Source organism: Pezoporus flaviventris, unplaced genomic scaffold (genome assembly GCF_033815535.1).
Source record: "Pezoporus flaviventris isolate CSIRO_AGI_PZ_B2104156 unplaced genomic scaffold, CSIRO_AGI_Pfla_v1 ptg000036l, whole genome shotgun sequence".
In the NCBI taxonomy this organism is placed as follows: domain Eukaryota; kingdom Metazoa; phylum Chordata; class Aves; order Psittaciformes; family Psittacidae; genus Pezoporus; species Pezoporus flaviventris.
The window spans coordinates 44,233,386-44,246,826 of record NW_026892584.1 but is presented as its reverse complement, the minus strand read 5'-3'; the positions used below and the strand labels follow the sequence as shown (position 1 = coordinate 44,246,826).

At 39.2% G+C, this 13,441-nt stretch overlaps 1 protein-coding gene across 4 annotated transcripts in view; it reads left to right on the top strand.

The window, feature by feature from the left end:
* SYNE2 (spectrin repeat containing nuclear envelope protein 2) overlaps nt 1–13,441 on the top strand; it is a 185,554-nt gene that overhangs the window by 65,435 nt on the left and 106,678 nt on the right. For 2 of the 4 annotated variants that reach the window (XM_061464199.1, XM_061464198.1), the window contains 11 exons: nt 335–454; nt 548–836; nt 1,591–1,760; nt 3,625–3,937; nt 4,659–4,823; nt 5,725–6,081; nt 6,543–6,677; nt 7,526–7,687; nt 8,909–9,055; nt 11,875–12,030; nt 12,433–12,698. In XM_061464199.1, the coding sequence (XP_061320183.1) occupies nt 335–454; nt 548–836; nt 1,591–1,760; nt 3,625–3,937; nt 4,659–4,823; nt 5,725–6,081; nt 6,543–6,677; nt 7,526–7,687; nt 8,909–9,055; nt 11,875–12,030; nt 12,433–12,698 (2,280 nt within the window). Of the gene's footprint in view, nt 1–334; nt 455–547; nt 837–1,590; nt 1,761–3,624; nt 3,938–4,658; nt 4,824–5,724; nt 6,082–6,542; nt 6,678–7,522; nt 7,688–8,908; nt 9,056–11,874; nt 12,031–12,432; nt 12,699–13,441 lie in introns of all 4 variants that reach the window. The other 2 variants (XM_061464197.1, XM_061464196.1) reach the window with 2 other exon arrangements.

The following is a 13,441-nucleotide window of genomic DNA, read 5'->3' as shown; positions in this document are numbered from 1 at the left end:
CAAAGGATGCAAAATGATTCATTATTAAACAGCCGTAGTGAATGGCAAACAACCCTGCTTTTTTATTAAAGATGGATTTTCATAAAGGGTAATGAGTGTTTTGTTGTATGGTTTGTGTGTTTTTTCACTTCATAGCAGACTCGGTGTTATATGGGAGTATGTGCTTATGGATAGTCTCAGTGACATGAACGGAGATACTAAAAATTAAGCTTATGCTTAAAACTGCATGATGAGGCACATTACGTTACTTTTTCAGCAAAACACTGCTATCAGCAGGTTTTAGTCATGTAATGTCTCTTATTTTGACCTATGTTTGTATTTATATTCTCTTTAGCCTTGAAGAAAGCAGTACAGTCTTGGAAGGATGGCTCACTGCTCAGGAAGAAAAACTGAAAGAGATTAAAAACGATGAGACAAAACTTGAAAAGTTGTATAGAACACTGTTAATGCAGAGGTATTGTTTTCTTTGGTCTCTGTTGAAGAACTGTCTTCTAAAGAAGTTGTTGTCACAGCAAATAGGTGTTTATTAATTTTTTGTATTTTTCAGAAAACCATTTGACTCCATGGCTCAGCTTGCAAGTTCCTTGAGGGAGGTTGGGCTAACAGAATATCAAACTGTTTCAGAAGCCAGTGGTCTTATTAGTAGATACCAGACACTGATAACACATGTAAGTGAAATGGCAGGGAATACTGAGAGACTTCCTGTGGAAGGACAGAATTTTGAAGAATTTGCCCAGGATGTTTCTTGCTGGATCAAAAAGCTCGAGGAGGCTATTAATAAGCTGAATTCACAGGAAAGTGAGTTGCCATCAGACGAAAGGATTAATCAAGTAAAGGTATTGGGTAAAAAGTATTCCTTTTCCACTTCATAGTTCATGCTAATATCAGGGGAAAGTTTTATGAGTCACTACCGCGTAAAAGATACTGTCCCTGCTGATTGCCTGTGGTTTTGGGACTTATTTGGGGGCAGAGAAGTGTGTTTGGATGGGTTGATTGATTTGGTTTTGTGTAGTTTATTATGCACATAAGATGAGATTCTCTGTTGTATGTCTGGGTGGAGCAGCACCCGGTGGTTGTGCAGCTTCCCATCATAGCCTGTTCCAGAGGTGAAGTGGGTGGTCAGTATTATAGCTGGGACATGTCTCATGGCTTTGCAGGTGTGCTGAAGTGCCATTGTGCTGGGCTGCTCCACTGCCTGGGTGGTGGGTCTCTCAGGCCTCTTCTGTATCTCCTCTCTCTGAGTAGTTAGGATAAAGATGCTGGGTTTTACACGTGGAAGGGGTGGCATTGTGACAAATCTCTTTCTCTAAGATTTGAAGCATTTTTTTTTTATTTATCAGCACAATACTGTGGGTTGGGTTTGGGGTTTTTTAATGTAGAGAGCAATTAATATATCAGCTTCATTATCCCAGACATTCTAAAACTAGGTGATCTGTCCATCTATGAATCAATTATGTAATATATTGGAAGGAGAATTCTTTTGTCTTGAACAGGAGTGTACAAAAGTGTGAACAAATTGTTGGTAGTACCTTCTATTTTGTACCCAAAAATAGTTGTGGATGTACTGTGTCTGCTTCTTGTTTAATACAGGAAATCACAGCTCTCAGAGATGCAGGAGAGGCCAAAATACAGCACATGGTAGCTCTAGGAGAAACTTTAATGAGAAATGAAAAAAATAAAAAGCCAATAGTTCAGCAGACTATTTCTGAGCTCCGGCACAAGTGGGAAAGCACCTGTCAGCTAGCCACAGAATACAGAAGGTAATGTGGAATTTGCCAAGAGGTAATTCTGCTATACTGACTTTGTTCTCTTCTTCCTGTACCAGTTCCACTGGATTTGTGTTCTCTGGGGGCAGAACGAGATAGCTACAGAAATCACTGGCTTTCTGCAGTGTTGGGTTGAAAGGTCAAGTGGGGGATGTAGCCAGGATGTGTTAGGGATGTGGCAGGACAGCTGATGGGGTCTGCCCAGCTTGCCTCAGATTTGCTTTTGATACTGAAGTAGCTCAGCCACTCCTGTAAGGAAATGAAAAAAAACCAAAACCAACCCAAACAAATATGCACCCAATGCTCCTTGTTTCATTAGGCTGTGCAGTGAGGGTACACTGATTTAGCCACTGTGGTGGCCCTTCCATGCTCTGTGCCCCAGGCATTGGGGTGGGATCCACCTTTTCACAAATTTGTACTGTTTCAGAAGAGAGTTTGGGATAAATCCAGGAGGTTGGGATTTTTTAATTGTTTTTAAAGCCTATTTTAGTCTGGCTTTCTGAGAGGCTTTTTTGGCTCTAGCAGCTGGTAAAGGCACTTTGGTGTTGCTGGCACTGTGGCAACTGTGTCTGAGAGCCAGATTGATCCTTTAAAACATACCAGATGATTTCAGGTGTGTTGCATGAACATAAACTTGCACATACAGACACTTTCAAGATATTTGTTTGCCATAACCTCCTTGAACCAGCTTTAAGTAAAAGCACTGGAAACTTTGCTGTATGCTTCTTTAAAATCGTCCAGGGAATGAATTACTAAAACAAGTATTTTTTGAGAATATTCAGTTGCCTTCCCTTATTACTGAGCACTTGGTGCAAGCAATACGAGTGGCATTCAGAAAGGTAGAGCTTTGGCTGTATTGGATCCAATACAGCAAAATGCAGAGCACCCTCTTCACAATGTGTTGGAGGGAGGAGATGGGGTGCTGAGCACATCTGAAGAGTTTTTCAGGACTTTACAGGATCAGATCTATGAATAACAGGTGTGACATGGTAATGGCAGCAGTGCAAAGCTGGAATAGGGAACTTGAAGCAAAGAGTACTTAACACATGTGAGGCTAACACTTTATTTCTCGTTTTCCAAAAAATACGAATCATAAGGGGCAAAAAATGAAACACTTAAGCTTTGCTTTTGTCCTCACTTATCCTCATGTACTTTACAGAATTATAACCAGACTTTATTTATTTGGATTTGATTGTGTGGGATCATAATTTCAAATGTTGGCATTTAAGTTCCATCTGGAAAATATCTGAGTTTCATCACTAAATGTGAACATAGAAATCTCACTTTTGTCTCACTGATCATAGTTGCATATTTCCTGTGGGCAAATGCAACTTGTTCACCTACAGCAGGCCAGCATGCATGGTCATAAAGCACACAATCTGCAGTCCAATGTCAAGGTCAGGAAAGTAGGCACTGGGTTGTGCTAGCATGACCCATATTCCATATGCTAGTTTTGTTGTCTATATCTCTAAAACACTCCTGCACCTCCCATCTCAACTAATGCAATGTGTATCATCTACAGAACATTCCCTTTCAGGAGACTGTCATAAGAAGTTGTTAAAGAAAATGAATTCATAGCCATACTGTAGTTTTTAAACAGAACTTCTGCTGTAATGAAAAGTGAAAAAATACGAAGCCTGAGCGTCATGTCTCAGATGCTAGAAACTAAGGCTTTAGAAGACTAAGGTTTAAGCAGGTTAGTCACTTGTCCAGTTCAGTAGCAATAACTTCAATAATTTAAAACCTGAAAAAAAAGTATTCAGCATGCTCTAAGTTCAGTCTAATTATTGACTTGTTCAGTTTGACATTTTCTAAGAAATTAATAAAAAATTTTAATAAACACAGTATTTTTTCTTAGTCCTCAGGAGCAGCTTCAGTTCAACAGGGAGCAATATGAACAAAGCAAAGAAGATCTGAGACTGGCTTTAACCAATCTGGAGAAAAAGCAACAGGAGATAGGTTTTGCCCTTCAACCTGGTTTACAAGAGAAGCAAGCTCAGCTGACAAATTATTCCAGCCTCCTGCAGAAAGCAGAAGATTTGACTTCCCTATTTAATGAATTGAAAAGCCAAGAAGATCACCTACGGGGTCATGCTGGGGATCCTTGCTTCACAGAGTTGGAATGGTTGGAATTAAAGCAACAACATGAAAATCTGCTTAGCCAGCTACAGGTTGGAACCTCCCTCTCTTTCCTTTCAGGATTATTGGTATGCCTGTTGATTGCAGCTCTCACTGTTTGCCTGTAGTGTCATTCAGTTGGCAAGTTTATAGGTAAAACTGGGGGTTGAAATTTCCTCTGTAGAGCAGGGAATTTCCCCTTCCCCCCGTAGGAAAAAGAGCACCAGAAGATCATTTTTTTCACCACCTTGTGCTTTGCAGAGGGATAAATTTAAACAAATGAAACCACAGTATGTACGAAGAACATTTTGTACCTGTATAAACAAATTCAGATAGCTGTAATATGAAGCATTTGTTCCTATAATAAGTTGGTTATTTTTTTTTTTTCTTTTGGAAGGATGAATGGCTTTTTCTGCATCTTGTTTGTTATTGGTTCCATCCAGTTTAGCGCAAATTGCTTTTGCACCCTGTGTGGCATTCTGCATCTAATCTTTAATCTATTTTGAGTAGCAGACATCACTTTTAGAGGTATATTATTATGGAGGGCAAATTCCTCTGCTTTCTGCTACTAATGAGCATTTTGTTCACCATGGAGGCCATGATGTGCTGGGAAGAGGGACAGGTATTTCTTGTGCACCTACGGTTAGCTATGTATTTTATAGCAAGCCGGTTTTTTGTGCTGCTGAGGTCCTGGGAAAGCTGTAATAGTCTGTGGGTAAATTACATTTGTTTGAGCTAATGGTAGACTAATCCTAGAAATTCCTTGGCTTCTAGACCATAGTGCAGACATTAGAAAGTCATGTTCAAGAGCACCAGCAGTTTCAGGATATGGTATCAGACCTGAGCACTGAGCCGAAAACTCCCTCTGAGAAGCTTGCTGATTGTGAAGGTCCAGCAACAGAGCAAACATCAGTGGAGCAAGCCCAGTTGAAATCACAGGTATGCTCCATGTTTTGCATCATGGAGAAAGTGGGTCAATGTCCTAGGGGCTTGTACAGACAATCATTAACAAGAACTGGTAATGTGTCAAACCCCCCAAAAATAAGAAATGTTTCCAAAATACAAAGTATATGTTATATTCATTTTATCAAGATAACTGTAGGCCTAAACACAGTCTTAATGAACTGAGTGGACTTTTATTGTCAGCTGAACTGAAGACAGGATTGTCCTAGCTCAAGCAAGGCTTCTTCAATTTTGTTGTTTTGTTTGGGTTTTTTTGCTGTTGTTGTTTGATTTTTGTGGGGTTTTTTTTTGTTTTCTCTCTGGGCATAACTAGGAGAGAGATTAAATTTGGTGTTAGTCGGTGTCTTTAAATTAGCCAGAGCAGAAAGTTTAGGAAGATGTTGGTGAACATTTTTAAGAAGTGTCCTTCACACATGAGTAGACATTCGTTTGCACTGTGGCAGGTTGGGTAACAAAGTCTTGTAGCTGTGAGCATAGAGAGCTACTGAAAGCTGAGACAATAGCTCAGATATGGATCACTGCAATTCCCCATTCTCCAGTATTTGCTATACCTCTAACTAGGAAAAAGGAGTAAGAGAAGGTGGGGATTATTTGCTCAGAACTTGGAAAGATCATCATACACTTCGCAGCATACCGTCTGATTATTTTATCTTGTCTTGATGCTTATAGCTTCAGGTGTTCTCTGCTTATTAAAATGACTCGCTAAAATTACTGGTTTAGTATTTGACCTTTTGCAGCAAATAGGTCTGCCTGTGCTTTTTAGCACACTTTGTTGCTCACAACAAATGCTTATGATTTTAATGATTGACTTTAGATCTTAACATTAAATATATTGAGTGAGGATACTTTCCAATAAAATGTTTCTTTGTGTTTAAAGGAACAACAAGGACCTCTTAGTAGAGGCGAAGACACGTTAAAGAAGATTTCGGTTTTAGCAGAAACTGTTAAACAAAACACCTCTTCATCAGGACAGAAGTTTAGTAAGGATGAGATTGAAACACTTCAAAGTGAACACAGAAGTCTGGAAGAGAAACTTGAAAATGTCAAGCAAAAGAAAGAAAATGTTTCAAGTGGAGCCCTTGAGTTTAAAGATGAGTTTGGTACTGAAATACAGATGAAAGTTAAGGCAGATACAATGTTGAAGAGAGACATACAGATCACTTCTGATACTCCTGTTGCTGCAGAAGAGAGCCTGACTGCACTGGAGTTAAAGGAGCCTTCGGAAAAGCATGATGTGAGTATATTTGTTGACAGTTATGACAGTGGAAGACAGATTAAAAAGGCATCTGTCTCTCAGATGCATCCTTTATTTCATTGAAATTAAACCTGTAAGTACATGTGTATAAAAATCAAAGATGTGGTGAAGAGCTCCCTTAACTTGTTATACGAAGTCTGTAACAAGCCAGTAGTATCTGTTCAAAAGTGTAGTACAGCTTTGTCTTGCACTTAATTAGAGCAGGTATCTTTAATCAGGACACAGAGGGAGAAGGTATATAGATGAGAAAATTTCAGATACACTTCTGCAAAAGAACTCTGAGAGCTTCTTTTAAACCAGTAAGACTTGTTTACAACTGCAGCACAATATTTGTTCTGTTTGTTTTCCTAGAAAACAATTTTTGCCATTCAGAGATTTAATGGTAAAATACAATATTTACAGTCACACAAGTGGGTTTTGTTTGATATCATTTCTCTTAGGGTCAAGATGTAAATGGAAGTATGCCAGAGAAAGAGAAGCAAAATGATCCACTTTTGGAGGAAAACAGTGTATTGTCAGACAGCCCTTTACAGGGTGTCTGTCAAAGCAAGGATAAATTGGGGCAGACTGTTCAGGTGCTTGACCAATATGTTGCAATACATGTCAGTGTATATATATCCGTGTGTGTCTGTCCACTAGAAATGCATATGTAATTCCTTAAAATTTGTAGTCTTACAGAGACTTAATTTACTTATCTGATGAAGGGAATAATAAAGTATTTTCTCCAAATTATCCGTTCAGCCTTGCACATGAGAAGTGTGTGAGAGATCAATGTGATGATCTCTGTAAGCCCACAGGGCTTGGACGCGCTTTCTCCATGATGCAAAACCTGTAACATACCTGTAATTTCAACAAGTTTGGTCAACTATGTGGTGACAAATGAGATGTAATGAGAGGTCACTGACCTGGAACTGCTGATCTTTAGGGGACGTAAAGAAAGACATTCACACTGTAAACGACTTCACATGCACAAAGCTGAGGGAACAATTTAGAGAACTTCCTCACTGACCTGAACATGGAGTGGTAACAGCAGTAGGGAGAGATCAACATTATGAGAATAGAAACATCAACATTATGAGAGTAGAAACCGTCTGTACTGGCATTTCTGGAGAAGGAGCAAGACCAGTAGTTAAAAGTTGCCAAATGTGTCTAAATAGAAACTTCTGTGACAGTATTAAAAATCATGTGAGCACTTATTCCAGTTCAGTTTCTCCTGGAACTCTTCATTGTGATTAAGGTCGTGATATGGCAAAATGAACTGAACAGGTGTTGCTAAAAGACTCTGAGTTTGGGTTACCTCAGCCATTTCCTTCATTCATTAAGTTAATTGAAGATGGCTTGTGGAGTGTGTCATTCCTTTGTAAACTCAGATTTTGGACTGTGGCTTTTACTAGTTGTAAACATTTTGTATTTTTCAAAGCAGGGGGATGCCAATAAAGAGAGCCCAAGTATGGAAAAGCATGGTAGGGTTCAAGATGAAGTTCTGGACAGTGCAGTTCAGGGTGGTGAAGCAGAATTGGAAAGACATCAGAATGGTGTTGGTGTTGAAGGTGATGACACAAGAAAGGCGACCCATCCAGCAGAGGTAACTGGACAGGAGATTATGCAACAGTGATTGAGTCTAAGGGTATATGTAGTGGGGATACTTCTAATAAATAGTGAAAACCTCAAGTTACATCAAGCTATTTTTGTCTGATGTGCTGTATACTTAGTATGCATTAACCCTCTGAATCCTTTTCTGTACATTTAAAATCAATATGGAGGGATTTATGTTTTCTTCATTAGTGGCTTCCTGAGGATATTGCATTCTGAGGGACCTGTATGTATTGTGAGGTCATCTTACCATTTTCCTTGAATTCTGTTATTGTGCTTGAGTCTCATTTATTTAGATTTCTAATTTACATATTCTGCATTTATGAGGCTGCGTTTGAAATGCTGTGTCCTGTTTTGTGCACCCTGGTACAAGGGGAATTTTGACAGACTAGAACAGCGTTTAGGAGTTGGAACCATAATAAGTGGGAAGAGGCTAAGTTCGTGTTAGACATAGAAAGCCTAAGAGGCATATAAGCAGTGTATTTGTGACAAGATGGAGCACAGTATGCACCCATGAGCTGGCTGAGAATTAGGGTAAATTCATTTATTCTGGCTGTTCTTGGCTACTTTCAGTACATCTAAATTGTAGCCACCAGCTGAGATATCTGTGCAGCATGGACAGGTCCCTGATGCTGTGTTCTCCCCCATGGTCATACTGTAAGGATTTGCCATTCTTTAGTTTGTGTGGTTGGCTGATTTATTTTATCTGTCTCCATATGATAAACAAACTTGGGCAGAACTTACAGTCAGCAAATACCTTAGCATGTACATGCAGCAAATCCCCAGGCTGCCCCTGGGAATATCCTGCCTGGCTGGGTGTCATAACCACAGACTGTCTGTCTACAGTACAAGATTGGAGCCCCAGGAAGAAGCTAAACCTTCTAAAAAATGCATTCAAGACTGTATCCAGGGGTACACAGTCCATGCTTAGAATAATGAAAGATGAACAGCGTAGGTCAGAGGAATTATATCTGCACTTTTTCTACAAATTTATAACAAAATTATAGCACTGCTGCTTCTAAATGGTTTCATCTGCCATAACCCTGCCCACAATAGAGATGTAACTGTGGTTTTCCTCATCTGCCTATAATTACGGGCTTTGTAACTCTGTCATCTTGAGCACTGTTATTAGTACTGAGCAGGTTTGATTAGGGCTTTTTGAATACTTGTATGTTTGTTTGTTTGGGTTTTTTTTTCATTTCTTACAAAAAAGGAGAAATGTAGTGATGTCAAGAATCAGTCATATAAAGAAGACTTGGAGCAGGTTCAACAAAAGGTGTTCCAGAAGAGTTGTGTCCCAGAATCTTCAGCAGCTGAGAGAGATAGTCTGGAACCTAATCCCTCAGTTTTTGCACATCAGGTAACCCACATTCTGTTATTTCAAGCTAAATTTCTCACTCATTGCCTTTTTTGTTTCCACATGGGCTTCAGCTGAAGTTCTGTTGTAAAAGAAGAGGAATTATTGTCACATCAAAATCGAGACCATTGTGTGTAGTTCTGCTTTGTGTCCGTGGTAGTTACAAACTTTATCCAAAGGGCTAGCCGCACCATATTTTTCAGTGGATCTGTTCAAAAAGAGAAATATTGGTTTTCAGAGCCATCATAATCAATCTTTATGATATTTAGAGTTTCTATTTAAGTTATTAATCAATGCAACTTATTTCCATGTTATTGTCGTTAGCTGTGATAGTTTTGCCATCACAAGGAGGGCAGATCAGAAAACTGAAATCCAAGGTGATCCAGCATAAGAAAATAAAGGAAATAGAGAAAGGAGAATTAATTCAAGCCGAATGAATAACAATTTACAAATTTGAGAAGGATGTAAAAGTCCTTGAATGCATCCAGAGGAGAGCAACAAAGCTTGTGAAAGGGCTGTAAGATTTGACCTATTAGGAGCAGCTATGGACTTTGGTGTTGTCTAGTTTGAAGAAAAGGAGGCTGAGGGGTGACCTCATTGCTCTCTACAGCTTCCTGAGGAGGAGAGGTGGAGAAGGGTGGTGCTGATCTCCCTGTTATTCGTGATAGCATGCATGGGAATGGTCCAAAGCTGCACTAGGAGGGGTTTAGACTAGGCATTTGGAAGCATGTCTTTACCAAGAGGGTGGTCAAAAACTGAACAGGCTTCCTAGAGAGGTGGTTGATGCCTGTCAGTTTTTAAGAGTCATTTGGACAGTGCCTTTAATAACATGCTTTAACTTTTGGTCAGCCCTGAAGTGCTTAGGCAGTTGGACTAGGTGATGGCTGTAGGTACCTTCCAACTGAAAATATTTTATTCTATTCTAGATTGACTAATTTTCAGTTTTAAATGTGATCTTTAAGCATGACAAACTTGGGGTTTGCAAAGAGAAAGGGATGTAGGTTTTGCTGATTTCCTGAGGAAGGTATTGGATAAGAAAGGATTTTGAGTGAGGGCTATGCCTTAGCCTGAAGCCAGAGTCATGTTTTGTCAGTTTCCCTTGGCCCTACACTGTGAAGAGTCAGCAGTGGAGCCCTGGCTGCTCTGTACCTGAAAGACAGTAGCTGATTAGCAACACCCATGCTCTTACCTTCTCATTTTTTCATCCCTCTCCAACCATCTGATGATACTGAAAACATTAAAACTAGTGTCTGGGGAGAATGATACTGTCTGTATGTCTGTGTATATGGGGAGGCAGTGCCACAATATACGTTGAGAACATGATGGAACAAGCAAAATGTCTACACAGCAAGCCTGGGGTTTTCCTTAGTGTTAGGACACTTTACTGTGTGTTTTGATGTGTTTATATTTTATTCTGCTAAAGTGGATTTACTCCTCACTCTGTGATAACTTACCTGAGTTTTTCAGCTTACTTAATTCAATGGCACTCCAAAGTTTCCTAAGATGAAATCTTATGTTTGAATTGATACAACTGTTGCAGATGTTTACACAGAGAAATGAAAAAGTTCTCTGATGGACTATTTTTTGAGAGCTCCCCTTCAGTTTTGACTGAAAAGAACCAAAAGAGTTCAAATGAATAGAGTTATTATTTTCTGATAATGTCTACAATGTGCTACCTGTTTCGCACAATTGGAAGCAGGTATATTTTGGATAGCTCATGACCAGCAGGGAGACAGAGACAGTGATAGCTTACAAGGGATATGGCTGCTGGGATAGCTGGCTGCTTCCTAGTAAAATAATCTAAAGTATCAATATAGTAAATTTGTCAAACAAGAATATGTCATTGTTACTCGTTTATATGTTGGTACTATGAACAAGCTCACACTGTAGTTGCATCTGTATATCTGTATGTATTCACTCACACAAAGTCTATACGTGAAACACATCACAGTTTACACCAGGTATAGGGGGAAGGTAAGCACAGAAAGATTTTTAAGTTATTGCCATGTGACAATAAGCCTGTGACATTTCATTTATATTGTTGTCTGCAATAGCTGAAGCTGATATAAAGGATTACATTTTGCATCTGAACTGAGTTGAGATGAGAGTATCCACCTGGGCAACCTCAGCTCAGCTGATGGGCTGTTAAACCTGGCACACCCCAAGTGACTTGTCCTTCTGTCATTGTGGGAATTGATGTGCCAGGGTCTGGTTCAGGAGCCCCCTATTCCCTTCCTCCCCACCCCAGCTGAGACATGGCTCCCTAGCACTCTTGTCTTACCCCTGATGTCAGATAGCATTTGTAGTAGCAGCCGTGGCTTTGTGTCACATGCCTGAGTTGCTTTGTGCTTCATGCATGAGTTGCCCTGTGAAGAACAGCTGAAGAAAAGGTCCTGGTAAAGGCTGCATCAGTGTATCAAGGCATGTGCTGAGCAGAAGGAATGTGGGGATGAGGGGAGACTAAAGATCTATGAATTTATAAGGAAGAGGGGAAAAAGACAGGATAGACCTGTGAATATATCAGTAGGAGAGGTGGGTGCAGGGAGAATGTTATTTGAAGGTGGGGATATCAGAATTTCAAATTTAAAACGATGGGCAGGAATTACATAGCTAGCTGAGCAGTGCTGTCAAGCTGGGGTGACCACAAAGGTGGGTGGTTGTGGTGTAGGTTCCAACCTCTGGGTCGTGGTTGACCCACAAAGGCTGTGGAGGATGCTGCAGTAGGATTTAGGCATGACTTAAACATGTGAAGCCAAGTGCTGCAATCAGAAAACTTTCTGGTTTAGGACCTTCAGAAATAAGAATCCTGTTTTGTGTTGTAGGACACAGATGCAGAAGTGGTTGTCCAGAAGGAGCTACTTCCTGGGGTGCAAATAAACACTGAATATTTTGAAGAGGAACAAAAGGTCAATGAGCTGAAAAATGAAGCGGCTGAACTGGATATTGTGCTTATAAATGAACAATTAAAAGAGCTGGAGGTATGGAAAGTGCAAAGCCATTCCTCATTGTTAATGTAGTGATACACTTACAGAATTATGATTCACTTGGGCAAAATGAAATTGTTGCATATCATCCTATCTGAAGTTTGACTGCATGATTAGTCAGTATGTCTACCAGGTAATCTAAAAACACTGTGCCTTAATGCAAGTATGTCTATGTAAATACCATATTTTGTAGTGCTGTTCTAGAGTGCAGTAGTAGATACATCTATGATTGCACATGTGCTTCCATGATGTACACAGGCATGGATGTTCATTTGCATGTGAATGAACAAGTGTATATTTGTAGATATATTGGTATTTAACTGTATTTTGTGTTGAAAGCTGAAAGTGGTTTGAGATCCTCTTTTAATCCCCTCTCTGTGGTGGGCTTGATTGTAGAATTTACAAGCTGAACTGGAAACATGGAAGGCAAAATCTTTGTGTCATAGTCAAGAAGCTTTTCCCAATGCAACAGGATCGAACAGAGCAGGGCTGCAAACCACAGATTCTGCAGTGCCCTGCTGGGACAGGCTGCTTCAAGAACTTGATGCTGTTAAGGCAGTGAAGCAACAACAGTACTGTTTAATTAATGAGTACCAGAAAAATCTTTCTGCTGCACAGTCCTCAATGAAAAATCTGTCAACAGAAAAAGATAACATAAAGCTGTAAGTATAATTGAGAGTTTCTGATAATAGGTTGCAGAACAAATATGGTCCTAGACTGAACTTTGTGCCATGCCTGAATAATACTCAGCAAGAACACGATGTTTTATCCATCTCATTAATAATTGGGTACCCAGAGAAGTTTCATTGGTTTGTAAATTTAAGAACCTTAAACAGAAGCATTTTGGGGGGTTCTCTGCTAATCTTTAGCAACATCAACTCTTCTATTTTTTAGGCAAAACAAAGAAATGGTTGCTGTGATCAAAACCTATGTAAAAGCCATATTAAAATAATTTTTTAAAATTATGGTAGATGTGAAATACTAATTTTTCTTTAAGGACTCATCAGTTCTGTTTTTTCCTGAGTGAAATATCTCATTACTCTGAAAATTAATCTTATTTGATGGGAAGAATTCTGTGGCAGGAAGTAAGTCTACGGTATCAATTCAGAGGTAACGATGCACACAAAATATTTAGCACCTTTTATGAATTAGCCTTCAAAACATGGAACTAGCCTATCATTCACAATAATGTATCACAATAATTTTAAAATCTTTAAAATAAATAATGTTAATTTACAGCACAGAGATTCACAAAAATAAAAATCTAGCTGCTGAATGTATTTTAGGTGGGAATTTCAAAATACTCCTGGAAATAAAAGATGAATAGATAATCTCTTGAATAAATGGGAATTTTTAAAGTTTTTCTTATAACTAAGCTCTATCTTCATCATAAATAAGAAATTAC